The sequence below is a fragment of the Microcaecilia unicolor genome, chromosome 1 (genome assembly GCF_901765095.1).
Source record: "Microcaecilia unicolor chromosome 1, aMicUni1.1, whole genome shotgun sequence".
Taxonomy (NCBI): domain Eukaryota; kingdom Metazoa; phylum Chordata; class Amphibia; order Gymnophiona; family Siphonopidae; genus Microcaecilia; species Microcaecilia unicolor.
The window spans coordinates 750,409,768-750,425,891 of NC_044031.1; the positions used below are offsets into that span (position 1 = coordinate 750,409,768).

At 43.3% G+C, this 16,124-nt stretch overlaps 1 protein-coding gene across 1 annotated transcript in view; it reads left to right on the forward strand.

Annotated features, from left to right (window-relative positions):
• The window catches only part of MCTP2 (multiple C2 and transmembrane domain containing 2), a 376,016-nt gene that overhangs the window by 123,942 nt on the left and 235,950 nt on the right, over window positions 1–16,124 (forward strand). Inside the window, exons 3-4 of the mRNA XM_030189721.1 lie at window positions 1,493–1,555; window positions 3,677–3,779. Of these exons, the coding sequence (XP_030045581.1) occupies window positions 1,493–1,555; window positions 3,677–3,779 (166 nt within the window). The remainder of the gene's footprint in view (window positions 1–1,492; window positions 1,556–3,676; window positions 3,780–16,124) is intronic.

Consider the following 16,124-nt stretch of genomic DNA (forward strand, 5'->3'; position numbering starts at 1 on the left):
CATCTTCCAGTTTGTCTCAGACCTTCATTTTAGGAGTGAATTACTTGTCATGCGGTGCAGCTTGAAATTTCTTTGGTGTTTACTTATCAATAGAAATCAAACAAAATAAAACATGGAAAAGAAAATAAGATGATACCTTTTTTATTGGACATAACTTAATACATTTCTTGATTAGCTTTCGAAGGTTGCCCTTCTTCCTCAGATCGGAAATAAGCAAATGTGCTAGCTGACAGTGTATATAAGTGAAAACATTCAAGCATTACTATGACAGTAAAATAGATACCATTGGAGATTCTACATGGAATGTTGCTACTATTGGAGATTCTACATGGAATGTTGCTATTCCACTAGCAACATTCCATGTAGAAGGCTGCGCAGGCTTCTGTTTCTGTGAGTCTGACGTCCTGCACGTTAGGACGTCAGACTCACAGAAGCAGAAGCCTGCGCGGCCACATTGGTGATCTACAAGGGCTGACTTCTACATGGAATGTTGCTAGTGGAATAGCAACATTCCATGTAGAATCTATAGAAATCAAACAAAATAAAACATGGAAAAGAAAATAAGATGATACCTTTTTTATTGGACATAACTTAATACATTTCTTGATTAGCTTTCGAAGGTTGCCCTTCTTCGTCAGATCGGAAATAAGCAAATGTGGTAGCAGGTAGTATATATAAGAGAAACATCAAAGCATTACTTTGACAGTCTGACAGGGTGGGAGGATGGGGGTGGGTAGGAGGGAGGTATGGGGACATCAAAGCATATCATTGATATTCTAACAGGATGGGTGTGGCTAGGTGAGGGGTGGGGTGATCAACAGTGACTTCACAGTGAGAATCCTGAGAGGTAACTTTAAAACCATACAAGAACGTAAGACCTTTGAAGTCAGAATGATTGAATATTTTAACACCCAACAGAAAGGACTTAACAAGGATCTGGGGTTCCTAGCCTATTATAAACCATAAAGCTGTATGTCTCTGTTGATCACCCCACCCCTCACCTATCCACACCCATCCTGTTAGAATATCAATGATATGCTTTGATGTCCCCATGCATACCTCCGACCCACCCCCCTCCTCCCACCCTGTCAGACTGTCATAGTAATGCTTGAATGTTTTCACTTATATACACTGTCAGCTAGCACATTTGCTTATTTCCGATCTGACGAAGAAGGGCAACCTTCGAAAGCTAATCAAGAAATGTATTAAGTTATGTCCAATAAAAAAGGTATCATCTTATTTTCTTTTCCATGTTTTATTTTGTTTGATTTCTATTGATAACCTTAAGAGTGGACTAACACGGCTACCACACTCCTCTACTTTTGGTGTTTACTGAAATATAAGAACTAGCTATAATGTGTGAGTCCTTTGTATTTTTCCTGTGTTTGAGCCAGTCTTGGTCCTCTGTTATATCAGGTTCTGCAAAATCATACAGAAGGGTATAAAGTGTCATACATGACATGTGTTATACGCAGCTTCTCTGTTTCGACAGGATCAAAGTGAAAGTACTGACCTGGAATCTTCAATGACCTCCCAGCAGTTCGAGGACCAAATGGTGAGTGTCAACACGCTGATACCATTCAGTTTTTGAACACTAGGGGATAAAAAATATATAGCAGAATTAGAAAAGATTCAAAAAAAGAGCGACCTAAATGATAAAGGGGATAGAAATCCTCCCATGTGAGAAAAGGCTCAAGAAGTTAGGGTTCTTTAGCTTGGAAAAGAAACGGCTGAAGGGGGATATGATTGAGGTCTATAAAATTTTGAGTGGTGTAGAACAGGTAGAAGTGAAATCGATTTTTCACTCTTTCAAAAAGTACAAAGACCAGGGGACACTCAATGAAATTACATGGAAATACTTTTAAAACAAATAGGAGGAAATATTTTTTCACTCAAAGAAATAGTTAAGCTCTGGAACTCACTGCCGGAGGTTGTGGTAACAGCGGTTAGCGTATCTGGGTTTTAGGTCTCATCATTTTTTTATTGATGATAAACAAGATAAATACATCTAGCAACTGGCAGACACAAAAATACCATTGGAAGAACGTTCAAACTAGTAATAACATATGGAAGTCTATCATCAACCTTTTGTGAACATTTTCTCCCTTCCCCCCCTCCCCACCCTCCTCCCCCTCCCCTCAATAATCCTCTTTTTATAATTCTACTTGCAGTTGACGACAGGCGATATGTACCAGTGATTCTTAAAGGATTCACATCCAGCTACAGAACAAATACCACACACTATCAGTAAATCCCGTCATCACCCAGGCATTTCCAATTATCAGTGCCATTCCGAATTGTGCTTAGCTCCCCCCGCCCTTCCCCCTCCCAACTCCCTCGCCCATGCGTTCCTGGGGTACCTACGTGAACCTAGACATTTCAGATGAGCTAGTATACTGCTGGTAATGCCCTTCACGTGTCTCGTATTCCCTGAATCCAGCAGTATGAGGCTATTTCGCACACTAAATGCATTTCAAGGCTGGAGTTTACTGATGTTCCCCGGTTTCCTCAGCTAATCTCGCTGGGCATAAAATTCAAAATTTTGTGGTCCAAGGAGTACTAGAAATTTAACAAGCAGCTTCTCCTTTGAGGAGGGAGGGTAACCCACAAGGGCTCCCACTGCGCCCTAAACCGCTGGCCCGACAAGCTATCCATATCAGTGACTCCACACCTGTCCACTCTCATTTGCTTAATCATCTGTGTTCGCCACACCTGAAGAGGGGGCGCCTCTTTAAGTCTCCAAAATTGCAATATGGTTGTAATGCCGAAATATGCCGCCAGTCTGGCAAACGCTTTGAATCCCTCTAGTATCCGTCGAGTATTTAAAAATATTAAATAATAACAAAGGATCCCAGATGAGAGTGCAGTTCCATAATAATTTTCATGCTTTATTTCTGCTATTATTTATTCTTGTATGAAAATGACATGGAATGACATGTGGGATGTATTATTGACATTCCCCATATCGTTGTAAACAAATGCCCATCCCTAGTATGCACATGATGACTGTCCCTGATCTTACTAAGGGGTCCTTTTACTAAGGTGCACTGAAAAATGGTCTGCGCTAGTGTAGGTGCGTGTTTTGGATGCGCGCAGATCCATTTTTCAACACGCCTGGAAAAAAAGGCCTTTTGTTTTCGGCCGAAAATGGACATGCGGCAAAATGAAAATTGGTGCGCGTCCGTTTTGGGCTTGAGACCTTACTGCCACCCATTCACTTAGCGGTAAGGTCTCATGCGTTAACCGGGCGGTAGTCGTCAGCGCGTGCACAATGCAGATTACCGCCCGGTTAGCACCGCATGCTGGAAAAGAAAATATATTTTCCAGTGCGTGTAGTGGGCGCGAGTAAAAAATGAAATTATTGCCTGGGCCACACGGTAGACGGGCAGTAGTTCTGAATTGGTGCGTGTTGGGCGCGCATAGGTTCATACACTGCTTAGTAAAAGGGCCCCTAAACCTTCTATGGATACAACTGACGCTACTGATATCACCAAAATCATTAGGTGGGCGGTGGGAAGTGATGTGAGGTCCAAAATCGGGTGGGGAGATCAAGGAAAATAAGGTAGAAGTTATCATAAATCCATTTAGAAAGGGTGGAATTTGCCTGTGCATAACTCCAGCTCTGATCCTGCAGCATCATTGAGTGGTAGTAACTGGATTTTTTTCCTCTTTGCAGAATGGAGGAGCTGACTCTTTGGGCAACTTGCCCAGCTTGACGTCTTATCTCCTGGCAATACACTTGAAAGAAGGGAGGAATCTTGTGATAAGAGATCGTTCTGGTAAACAGCCTTTTGCAATATTTTTGCTTCAGTGCATCACTGGTTATATGCTTATAAATGATCTGAATTCTTGTGTATGAATTATGTAAAAAAACCAAGGGGCATATGCATGAATCTGTGATTTCCATTCTGCCAAGGAATGGGAGGGGAAAGGGAAATTGGACTTGATATACAGCCTTTCAGAGGTTTTTGCAACTACATTCAAAGCAGTTTTCATATATTCAGGTACTTATTTTGTACCAGGGGCAATGGAGGGGTAAGTGACTTGCCCAGATTCACAAGGAGCTGCAGTGGGAATTGAACCTGGTTCCCGAGAATCAGAGTCTGCTGCACTAACCACTAGGCTACTCATCCACTAGCAACACTCAATGTAGAAGCCCGCCCTTGCAAATCAGCAACGCGGCCGCGCAGGCTTCTGTTTCTGTGAGTCTGACGTCCGGCCCAGTCTCTCGGCGGCCCTGCCAAATACCAGGTCTAAATAAGGACATCCTTCTTTTTCTGGACGTTTCTTCCCCTTTGGTAATTGCTGTTGAACATCCACATTTCAAGCCCTCTCTAATTCCATCTGAAACACACCCAGAACATGCCCCCTTTCTATTTGGACGTGCTGCAGTGTTGAATGTTCCTATTCTACATTTGCAAAAGCGTGATTTTGACATTTAAAGCACACGAACGTCCATTTTGGCCTTTCAAGACATCTGTATGCTTTGAAAATGAACGCCATAGTGTGGGTTCTTTCATGTCCATCTGTCCATGAAGTAAACAAAAGCTATGTTATGTATCCAAATTTTTATTCTGCACAATCCTACGTTCTTGGTGGATTACAAAAATCACATACACAATCATTAAAACATGTCTCTAAGACAACAAAACAAAATCTCTAGACAAAGATTCATTGAAAACAGTGATTGATCCAAGGTAGCCATGTAGGAACCTTTCAACCCTTTTTTTCCCCCTTAGAGCCTCCTGCTTCGCCAAATGCTTTTAAAAATAAAAATGTTTTAAACTGTTTTCTGAAAGAGAGCAATGTTTTAATTATATGCATTTCATTGGTACTGTATTCCATAATTTAAGCTCCGCAGTTTGAAAAGTAGTAGTACGGAGACGTAACAAACTGACCGATCAAAAACTTGGAACGTCCAATAAGTGCTTGTTCTCAGACCTTAAAGAAACGTTTAGGTTTATAAATGTTAAGAGTAGAAGCAAGCAGAGATGGACCTATTAACAATTGGCAGCCAGTGCAATGATGCTAATGTAGATGTAATACGTTCCTTACTAGATTTTCCTGTTAACAATCGTTCCACTGAATTTTGGGCAACCTGGAGTGTTCGTATCATAGAGCCCAGCAATCCAAACAATAAAACGTTGCAATAATCCAAGAGGGGAAAAGTAATTACTTACACCTGAAAATTCTCAAAGGAGAGTAAATCCCGTAACCTACGCACTAATCTTAATTTAAAAACAAACAAACAGTCTTGGTTACGTATCCAGTGTGACTCTTCACAGACATTGTGGTATTCAACCGTACCTCGAGATATCTGATTTCTGTCCAAATCAAAATGGTACATCCATCTACCTGAAAATCTAAAGGACAATTTGTCCATCCCATTCTTGACAAAAACAATTCTACAATTCAGCCAAGTGTCTCTTCTGGCTTCAGGTCACCCAATAAAAGTTCTTAAATCAGGCTGTATAAGATGATAAATGCAGGTGTGTACTTGTTGAGCTTTCATCATTAAGTTGATACACAGTGGAAATAAATCCACAATATTTATTTATGAAAGAGCCTATAATTACTCTATTTTACATTTACGTTTTGGCTGCATTCTCCTATCTTGAGGGGAGACACCTTGAACTGTGATGTTGTAGCTTTTCAGTTATTGTTTCCATGTATCATCTTCTCCTTAGCCTCCATATTCACAACTTGGGAGTATCAGATGTCTTACAGATGTCTATGCTCTATGACTGAATACTGGAATATGTCCTTAACAACGTGAATGAGAAGAATGGATAGGGCAGTTGGTCTTTTTTTGCAATCACTTACAATGCTATTGTGTAAGTCCAACCTCTTGATGTATTGGCTTTCTGGCCTCATTCATTCGCACATGGAGGGGCATTTAAAAAAAAAACAAAAAACAAAAAAAAAACCTGTCCAAGTCAGAATAGAGACGTCCTGCCCATAAAGTAAAAACAAACAGCAGTCCATCTCGCAGCTATTCTCGGACAGGAAATGCATCCAGATATCGAGTTCGAAAGTATGTGAGAAGGACATCCTTACACTGGAGATACCTATCCTGAACAACCATTTTACGAACTGAAATGTTTAAATTAGAAATGGGGGGAAACAGGGCACAGGGATGTCTGTCTGGCTAGCAGTTTTAGAAAATGCAGGACCTGAAAAATACCCACTGTACCTGAATCTACACCACTTCAGTAGCTTTCAGGCTTGCAGGTGTCTTTTTATCTTTAGGTACAGTGTGTATTTTTCTGTTACTGGAGGGAGACCCTGGAAAATAATTAATAGAGTTGAAGTAGGATGTGAGCCTGTGTCCCTTGGTCTACTGCATAATCTTCTCTTACCAACATTCAAACTATAAGAACTGTAACCTGTTATCACGAAATGATTATGTCATAACCACACTCTGTAAGCCACTTTGAGCCTACAAATAGGTGGGAAAAGGTGGGATACAAATGCAATAAATATAATATAATATACTGTCTACCACACGGACCACTATGCTACTCCTGTAACCTGCTTGCTACTTTCTTCAGAATGGCCATAATACCTGAAGCTGACGTGGAGGGGCATAATTGAACGAAAACGTCTATCTCCATGGGCGTTTATCTCCGAGAACGAGTCCGTGAAGGGGCGGACTGAACCGTATTTTCGAAAAAAATAGACGTCCATGTTTTATTCGACAATTTGTGAGCTGGGCGTTTTTGTTTTTCAGTGATAATGGTAAATGAAAGCGCCCAGCTCAAAAATGAATAAATCCAAGGCATTTGTTCGTGGGAGGGGCCAGGATTCGTAGTGCACTGGTCCCTCTCACATGCCAGGACACCAACCGGGCACCCTAGGGGGCACTTTTACAAAAAAAAAAAAAAAAAGGTAAAAGAGCTCCCAGGTGCATAGCACCCTTCCCTTGTGTGTTGAGCCCCCCAAATCCCCCTCAAAACCCACTGCCCACAAGTCTACACCATTACTATAGCCCTAAGGGGTGAAGGGGGGCACCTACATGTGGGTACAGTGGGTTTGGGGGGGTTGGACGACTAAGCATTAAGCAGCACAATTGTAACAGGTAGGGGGGGGGATGGGCCTCGGGCCCACCTGCCTGAAGTCCACTGCACCCCCTAACAACTGCTCCAGGGACCTGCATACTGCTGCCAGGGAGTTGGGTATGACATTTGAGGGTAAAAATAAAAAGTTGTGAAACATCATTTTTTGTGGTGGGAGGGGGTTAGTGACCACTGGGGGAGTCAGGGGAGGTCATCCCCGATTCCCTCTGGTGGTAATCTGGTCATTTAGGGCACTTTTTGGGGCCTTATTCGTGAAAAAACAGGGTCCAGGAAAAGTGCCCTAAATTCAAGCTACAAATGCATACTTTTTTTTTCATTATCGGCGAAAGGCGCCCATCTCTGTTCGGGTGATAACCACGCCCCAGGCCCGCCTTCACCACGCCTCCAACACGCCCCCGTCAACTTTGTACGCTTCCGCGATGGAGTGCAGTTGAAAACGTCCAAGTTCGGCTTTCGATTATACCGCGTTATTCGTTTTTGGGAGATAAACGCCTATCTCCCGATTTAGGTCGCAATATAGGCGTTTTTGTCTTTCGATTATAAGCTGGCAAGTCTGGTTTTCCTCTCCTGTTTCACTTTCAGGGGAGAGGGAGAGGGACAGCAGCCACTGGAGAATTAAGGAGGTGTCATGCCTTAATCCCTTCAGTGGTCAGCTGCTCAACTGGAGCAACCTTTTGTACCCTGGACATGATTGAAACAGATCTAATTTTAGGACATCCTTCTTTTTAGGCTTGGATATGTCTTCCTGCTGCTTTTAACTCTTAACCATTACTCACTTGTTCAGTACCCTTATTTTATCATCCCCACCTGAGTAATTCCTTTAGCTCTTATTTGTCCTATTATTTTTATTTATTTATTTGTAGCATTTGTATCAGTGGCGTAGCTATGTGGGGCCTGAGGGGGCCTGGGCCCCCGTAGATTCCAGCCTGGACCCCCCTCCCGGCGAACCCGCCCCCGCCGCCACCTACCTTCGCTTATCCTGGCGGGGGACCCCAATCCCCGCCAGCCGACGTCCTCTCCGTCCTGCTGAGAGAAAAAAGTCTTCTTCCGGCTGTTGCATGCTGACGTCCTGCACGTTGTACGTGCAGGACGTCAGACTCAGAGAACAGAACAACAACAGCCGGAAGAAGACTTTTTTCTCTCAGCAGGACAGAGAGGATGTCGGCTGGCAGGGATTGGGGTCCCCCGCCAGCAAAAGCGAAGGTAGGCGGTGGCGGGGGAGGGTTCACGGCGGGAGGGGGAGCAGACAAAGATGTGGGTGGCGGCAATGGCGGCGATGGGGGGGGTGGCGCCGGGGTGGGGGGGCTAAAATGTGCCCCCTCCCCTTGGGCTATGGACCCCCCTCCCATGGAAGTCTGGCTACGCCCCTGGTTTGTATCCCACATTTTACCACCAATTTGCAGGCTCAATGTGGCTTACATTTGCCGTCATGGTGGTTGCCATTTCCGGGTAACAGAATTACAAATGGAGGTGCATACATATAAGGTAATATCGATGAAAAATATCATACATGAAACAGTTCATGGTATATATATATATATATATACCATGTGCATACATACATAGTGAAGAGGTGAGTGATGATTGGAAGTATAACATACATTAGGTCATCGACTATGGAGAGACCATGTTCGACATTAGGAAAGAAGTGATATTGTTTGTTCACTAATAGTAAAGAGGTTAATCAGACAGTGAGAAGATTTCGGTTGGGTCTGGGTCATGTATAGTCTTAGTATTATCTCTTATTTGTCCTGTTTGTCTGTCCTAATTAGATTGTAAGCTCTGTCGAGCAGGGACTGTACAGCGCTGCGTACGTCTAGTAGCGCTATAGAAATGATAAGTAATAGTAGTTGTTCCTGATCGGTAATCTCTTTTGGACATCATGATTATGGGCCCTCCCTAGTCCCACCCAAAACATGCCCACAACACCCCCCCCCCCCCCCCCCTTTTGCTCTTCGGATGAACGATCAGGATTTGGATGTTTTTAGCAAATGAACTTTTTAAAGGCATTTTGAGATTTCTATCTGCTTTGAAAATGAACATCATAGTTTCATGATTTTGCTTGTCATCAGTGTGGTATTCTGTAGCACACTGGACTTCATACCCAGCCTTCAAGGGCCACCAGCAGGTCAGATTTTCAGGATGTTCCTCGTGAATATGCATGAGAGAGATCGGCGTGCCTACTGCAGCACTGTATGCAAATATCTCTCATGCATATTCATGAGGGATATCCTGGAAATCTGACCTGCTGGTGGCCCTCAAGAACTGGGAGTGAGCACCTCTGTTGTAGGAGGTTGGAAGGTGGCATTGCACTAAATAAAGTCAGCTGGATTCTTCAATATCTTTTTGACTACAGTCTTGAAGAGGATACTTTATTCTTAAGGGCTTTAACTATTATGGGGCCTAAAAATCATCGCTTTCATTAGCTGGCTTGAACTGCCGCATCTGATGTGTCTCGGTTTTATTGCAGTGAGAAGCCGGTGAGTGATTTGGCCATAAAACGTTACAGTTTTAGCTATTTAGTTTTATACAGAAATAAATACTACTGGTTCTCCATTTCCTTTTTCGTCAGCTGAACGTTCAGCCAGCAGATAATTCTCTTTCTACCTTTTTTATGTTTAAAATAAAAATAAATAAATAAATATATTAGTCATCTTCCCCCAGTGCCCCACTTCCTGCTCTGGTTTACGAAACAAATAACTTTACCAGCTCCCAGGACCCCATCAAAGGAGCCTAGTGCTGAGCTACAGCTGGAGATTGTCTTACATTCAACTCTGGCTAGAGGTTTATTTATTTTATTTATTTATTTATTTTTTATTTATACCATTTATACCCCACCTATTGCCACGCAGAGCAGCCTCTAAGCGGCTTACAATGCACAAATAAATCAGTTACAATGGCAGAAGAGAAGGACCGGAGGAATAAGGGAAGGAGGGGGAGAGTTAGAAAACAATATATCATAAGTAGAAATAGAAAACAAAAGAGGAAGAAGAAGAGAAAGCAGGAGTTCTAAATCAGGTCTTGACTCGCCAGGACACTCAAGGCAGGAAACCAGGAGGAAACGGGCCCCTTCATCATAAGCACAGAGAAGCCACAGAAGAGAAGACCAGCTGCCCGATCAATCCAAGGGATCCAGGCAGCGCAGGTTCTAACGGACCACCTCCTAATGTCCAACCGTTGGGCTCTCCGCTGTCCGCTACTGCTCCGCCGGACCGACAGAAGAGGAGGAGCCAGCGACGGCTGGGGGGGGGGGGGGAACAGCTCCAGGACTACAGCCAAAAGCCCGCCGGGAGGACAGTAGAGGCAGCAGACTTCCCTCGAGCGATGAGACCGCAGCGCCAATTGTGGCTCATGGATCCAGCTCCGTGCCCAGTAGCACTCACCACCCGTCTCCTCCATCGGCAGCACCTCCCCGCTAGAGTCCACCACAGGTGAATCACCGCAGCGCTAAGGGCCTAAACTCCGTCCCTCCTGACATCGGTCTCCCCTCAGTGGCGCTGGCGGGAACGGGAAAGCAAGCAGGGAACCGGCCGAAAGACGAACAGATCTCCACAGCATACAGCAGAGCGACAGCCGAGAAGATTGGGCCAGATTGAAGCCAGGCAGACATTTATACCCCGCGTTATCCCAAACATACTCAAGTTCAATGTGGCTTACAATAAATACAATGACAAGCAAGGTTTTACAATACCATAAACAGAATATCAAGTAAGAACAGAGTAGTACAAATAAGAACTAAATAATAAACCATTGATGGCCGCTTACAACCTATCATACTCCATCAGTGGGTAGAAACCTCTCAAAGAGGAAAGTTTTCAGTCTTTTCTGATATACCTGCAACCTCGGAGTCATCTTCGACTCCTCCCTCTCCTTCTCCGCGCATATCCAGCAGACAGCCAAGACCTGTTGCTTCTTTCTCTATAACATCAGCAAAATTCGCCCTTTCCTCTCTGAGCACACCACCCGAACTCTCATCCACTCTCTCATTACCTCTCGCCTTGACTACTGCAACCTACTCCTCACTGGCCTCCCACTTAACCATCTGTCCCCCCTTCAATCCGTTCAGAACTCTGCTGCCCGTCTTATCTTCCGCCTAGACCGATATGCCCATATCATCCCTCTCCTCAAGTCACTTCACTGGCTTCCAATCAGGTACCGCATACAGTTCAAACTTCTCCTTCTAACCTACAAATGCACTCAATCTGCAGCCCCTCACTACCTCTCTACCCTTATCTCCCCTTACGCTCCTACTCGAAACCTCCGCTCACAGGACAAATCCCTCCTCTCTGCTCCCTTCTCCACCATCGCCAACTCCAGGCTCCGCCCTTTCTGCCTTGCCTCTCCCTATGCTTGGAACAAACTCCCTGAGCCCCATACGCAGAGCCCCCTCCCTGCCCATCTTCAAATCCTTACTCAAAGCCCATCTCTTCAATGTCACCTTCGGCACCTAATCATTTTACCTCTATCCAGGAAATCTAGACTGCCCCAATTGACTGTCTGCACATGTTGTCCATTAGATTGTAAGCTGACTGCAAATGTTGTCTTTTAGATTGTAAGCTCATTTGAGCAGGGGCTGGCGTTCTTTGTTAAACTGTACAGCGCTGCGTAACCCTAGTAGCGCTTTAGAAATGTTAAGTAGTAGTAGTAGTAGTAAATACCAAGTAATCAGGCTGACTCTTGGCTGCCATTGGCAGTGAGTTCCACCCCTTAGCACCTTGGCATCTAAAGTGAACCGACTGATAACGCACTCTCATTCAATCTGGAAGGTGAAGTCTAAGGTAGTCCTAGAACCAAAGCTTATATTGAGTAGGGGAACAGTTATTAAAGGCTGCATACAATCAGGTGTCAAGACAAAAAAGCCACATCATTTAAAAATAATCCTGGCTTTAATGGGCAGCCACTGCAGCTTACATAATAGTGGAGTGGCTCTATTAAAACCCGATACTTTGAGGACAAGCCTAGCTGCTGCAATTTGGGCCATTTGCAGCTGTTTTAGGAAACCCTCCATACATCCAGCATAGATGGAATTGCAATAATCAAACTGAGTTAAAACCAAGGATTGAACTAGCAGTTTAAAGATGTCAGGGAAAAAATATGATCTGATTCTGCTCAGTTTCCAAAGGGACCTCAAGGATTTTTTCACTACTGAGGTAATCAATAGAAATAAAACATGGAAAAGAAAATAAGAGGATACCTTTTTTATTGGACATAACTTAATACCTTTCTTGATTAGCTTTTGAAGGTTGCCCTTCTTTGTCAGATCGGAAGAAGGGCAACCTTTGAAAGCTAATCAAGAAAGGTATTAAGTTATGTCCAATAAAAAAGGTATCATCTTATTTTCTTTTCCATGTTTTGTTTCTATTGATTACCTTTAAAAGTGGGCTAACATGGCTACCACACCTCTTCACTACTGAGGAAGCCTGAGGCTCAAACGTGAGGTGACTGTCAATTAATACACCCAGTACCCTAAGCACAGTGTCTAGGAGGTAGGACATGTTGTTAATGGTAAAATTATTATTTACGGTACGGTTGAAGGAGTTGGTTATCGCAAGAAATTTAGTCTCATCTCTATTTAACTTCAATTTAAATTCAGAATACTATCACTTTGTAAAAAAATTTCTAATAGCGTCACCCCCTGCCTCTCCAAATCCCTAAATATTTTGTTCTCGTGGCCTGCCAGGAACTCTGCATTCCCAGAAACTGGTAACAGTACACTGCTCTATACTTAATTGAAGATGGTTATCGACTGGGAGTTTAATGTTCGTAAATGGTTACGTATACTGTTGATATTTGTTATTCGATCAGAAGGATGTTTAAAGTTTCAAGGGGAGGGGAAGGAAAGGGGGGGGGGGGGTCAATAATTCAAAAGCAAATAAACACTGTTTTAGAAGGCACCAAATGTATATTGACCGATCTGCTGGGAAAGTATGTTCTGTTAACTGTATTGAGTTGGTTAATATGCAGAAAGTTCAATAAAAAAATTGTTTAAACATAAATTCAGAATCCCAGGATTTCAACAATTTTAGGGACACTTTCTAGAAGATCAGTCTTGAAAGGAATATAGATTGTGACATCGTCCTCATAAAATGAAAGTGCAGAACTCCGCTGCCTCCAGTCTTTCGCCAAACGGAGCCTTCATAACAGGATTGCAGATAGCGGCGAGCCCTGTGGTACCCTGCAGTCAGGAGACCAGGATGGTGAGAGAGAACCTGCCAACTTTACCTGATATGATCTAGATTTTCGGAAGCCACAGAACCATTGGTGGCTGTGCTTACTGGGGGGGGGGGGGGGGGGGGGGGGGGGGGAGACCCCCAAGCAGGCAATGCAAGAGCATCTCTGGACTACTGGGTCATAGGATGTATCTTGTTTGCATGGGTCCTGCGAGTTGTGGTAGTGGTTGGAGGATGCATTGTAAAATGGAAGTTCTTTTTTGAGGGTAGGCATGATGGGAAGTTAGGGGTGAGTGTATTTATTTTAACGTGTACTTGGGGAGAGGGGTAAAAGGCCGAGGAAATAGTATCCGCCACTCCCCCAGGAATAAATTGTTAGCACTTATTGCTAGTGGTTTGGTTTAGAGATGTGGTTTAGGTAATTAGATTAAGTTGGGTCGTTCGAATAGGCTCGTTTGAAGAGGTATGTTTTCAGCAACTTTCGGAAGGGTAGAAGTTCGTTGGTTGTTCTAATAGTGTTCCAGAGTTGCCTGCCTATCACAGAAAAGTTAGAAGCGTAGTAGGTTTTGTATTTGAGGCCTTTGCAACTTGGAGGATGAAGATTGAGATATGTTCGAGAGGATTTGGTCCTGTTTCTGTTTGGGAGGTCAATTAATTTAGTCATGTAGCTTGGAGATTCTCCGTGGAGGATCTTGTGGATCAGTGTGTGCATTTTGAAATTTATTCGCTCTTTGATGGGAGCCAGCGTAGCTTTTCGCGGAGTGGTGTTGCACTTTCAAATCTTGATTTACCAAAAATTAGTCTGGCTGCCGTGTTTTGGGCGGTTTGGAGTTTTTTCAGTATTTGGGTAGTGCAACCAATGAAGATGCTATTTGCAGTAATCGGCGTGGGTGAGTACTGTGGATTGTACCAAGTTGCGGAAAGTTTTTAGAGGGATGAATGGTTTTACTCTTTTCAGTACCCACATCATGTTGAACATCTTTTTCGTTATTGCTTTTGCGTGATTTTCTAGAGTCAGATAGTTGTCCAACGTTACTCCTAAGATTTTTAAATTGTCGGATATCGGGATTGTCACATCGGGGGTGACCAGAGTGGTTGGGAGTAGAGTGGAGTGTTTTGATGATAAGATTAAACATTGAGTTTTTTCTTTATTCAATTTCATTTTGAAGGCATTGACCCAGGAAGCTAATATGTTCATTCCGGTAATTATTCTTTCAGAGATTTCTGCAAGGTTGGATTTGAAAGGGATGAATATGGTGACATCATCTGCATAGATGAAGGGGTTTAGACCAGCTTTGGATAAGGATTTAGCCAGAGGAATCATCATAAGATTGAAGAGGATTGGGGATAAAGGCGATCCTTGGGGGACTCCGCATTGAGAAGACCACGCGGATGATATAGATGAGGTTGATTTGACTTGGTAGGTTCTGGTGGTGATGAAACTTTTTATCCATTTAATTATGTTTCCGCCGATCCCTAGTTTGTCCATTAGTTTTGTGAGGATATCGTGGTTTACCATGTCGAATGCACTGGATAGGTCGAATTGAAGAAGAAGTATGTTTTTACCAAATGCAATTTCTTGTTTGAACTTGGTTATGAGGGTGAGTAGTACTGTCTCAGTGCTATGTGCAGGTCGAAAGCCTGATTGTGATTCTTGTAGTATGGAAAATTTTTGAATGAATTTGTTAAGTTGAGCCAACTTAATAGGGTTTAGGGGAATTCATATTGGGGAAGAGCGAGAATGGGGTAACAAGCTGGGGAGTGGGGAAACAAACTGAGTGAAGAGGGTTTTTTTTTTGGGGGGGGGGGGGTTGCAGGAAGTGGGAAGGTAGATGAATCAATCTAAATGTACCTGAGTAGCTGGGCCATATGCATTTTTGGAGGAGACCCCCACCCAGGACACCATTCTCTATTCATGCTTGCTCTCACATTGATTTTGTTATTTTATTTTTGTTCAAAAAACAAAACCACCATAAAGGAATGTATAAAATATAACAACAAGAAACTATCCCGCAAACAAACTAGGGATGAAAATACCATACAAATAAGTAAAATGTGAGGAAAAAGGTGACTCAGTTATCTAAGCTCTGACGTACCCAGTGTCTAAATCTTGCTAAGGCAGCAAGAACTCTGAGCAATTTGTTTCATGCTCTAACATTTGATGCCTAGATACATCCTCGAGTTCACCTTTTCCATATATGTGCAATAGTGAAATCAATTAAACCATCCCAAAATCAAGAAAAATATCCCCAAAAAGGAACAGAAAAGAGGCTCCAGATACAAATGCAAAAAACATGACGTTATTCAATAATGATAAGTCCAAGTTGCTTACCTTAAAGTTCAAAAGATTGGAAGCCAAAACTCTCCAATCGATGGCTCTACAGAGCTCCATTTCGTCATCGCCTTCAAAACCCCCGATAGCGAGAGTTTTGGCTTCCAGTAGTGCATAGGTGTGGCCATTTATGCCTCTGAAAACCTAGTGTAAATTGATGCGCGTAGGGCACGCGTACGCGCCTACATGGATTAGTACAAGGGCCCCTTAGATTGTAAACCCTCCAGGGACAGGAAAATACCCAGTGTACCTGTATATAACTCACTTTGAGCTACTACTGAAAAAGTGTGAGCAAAATCCAAATAAATAAATTCAATTTTGCTTTGTGAAAGAATAATAAAGCAAAACAGCATGTTAAATTTAATTCTGCTCTTAAGTACCGTATTTTTCGGACTATAAGACGCACTTTTTTCCCCCCCAAATGTGGGAGGAAAATGTGGGTGCGTCTTAGAATGTAGCGTACCTGCTCGGGCTGGGGGGGGGGGCCAGGGCACCCATGCTCCCTGTTTTGAAATCTTAAATTTACCCGAAGTCGCCGCAAACCAG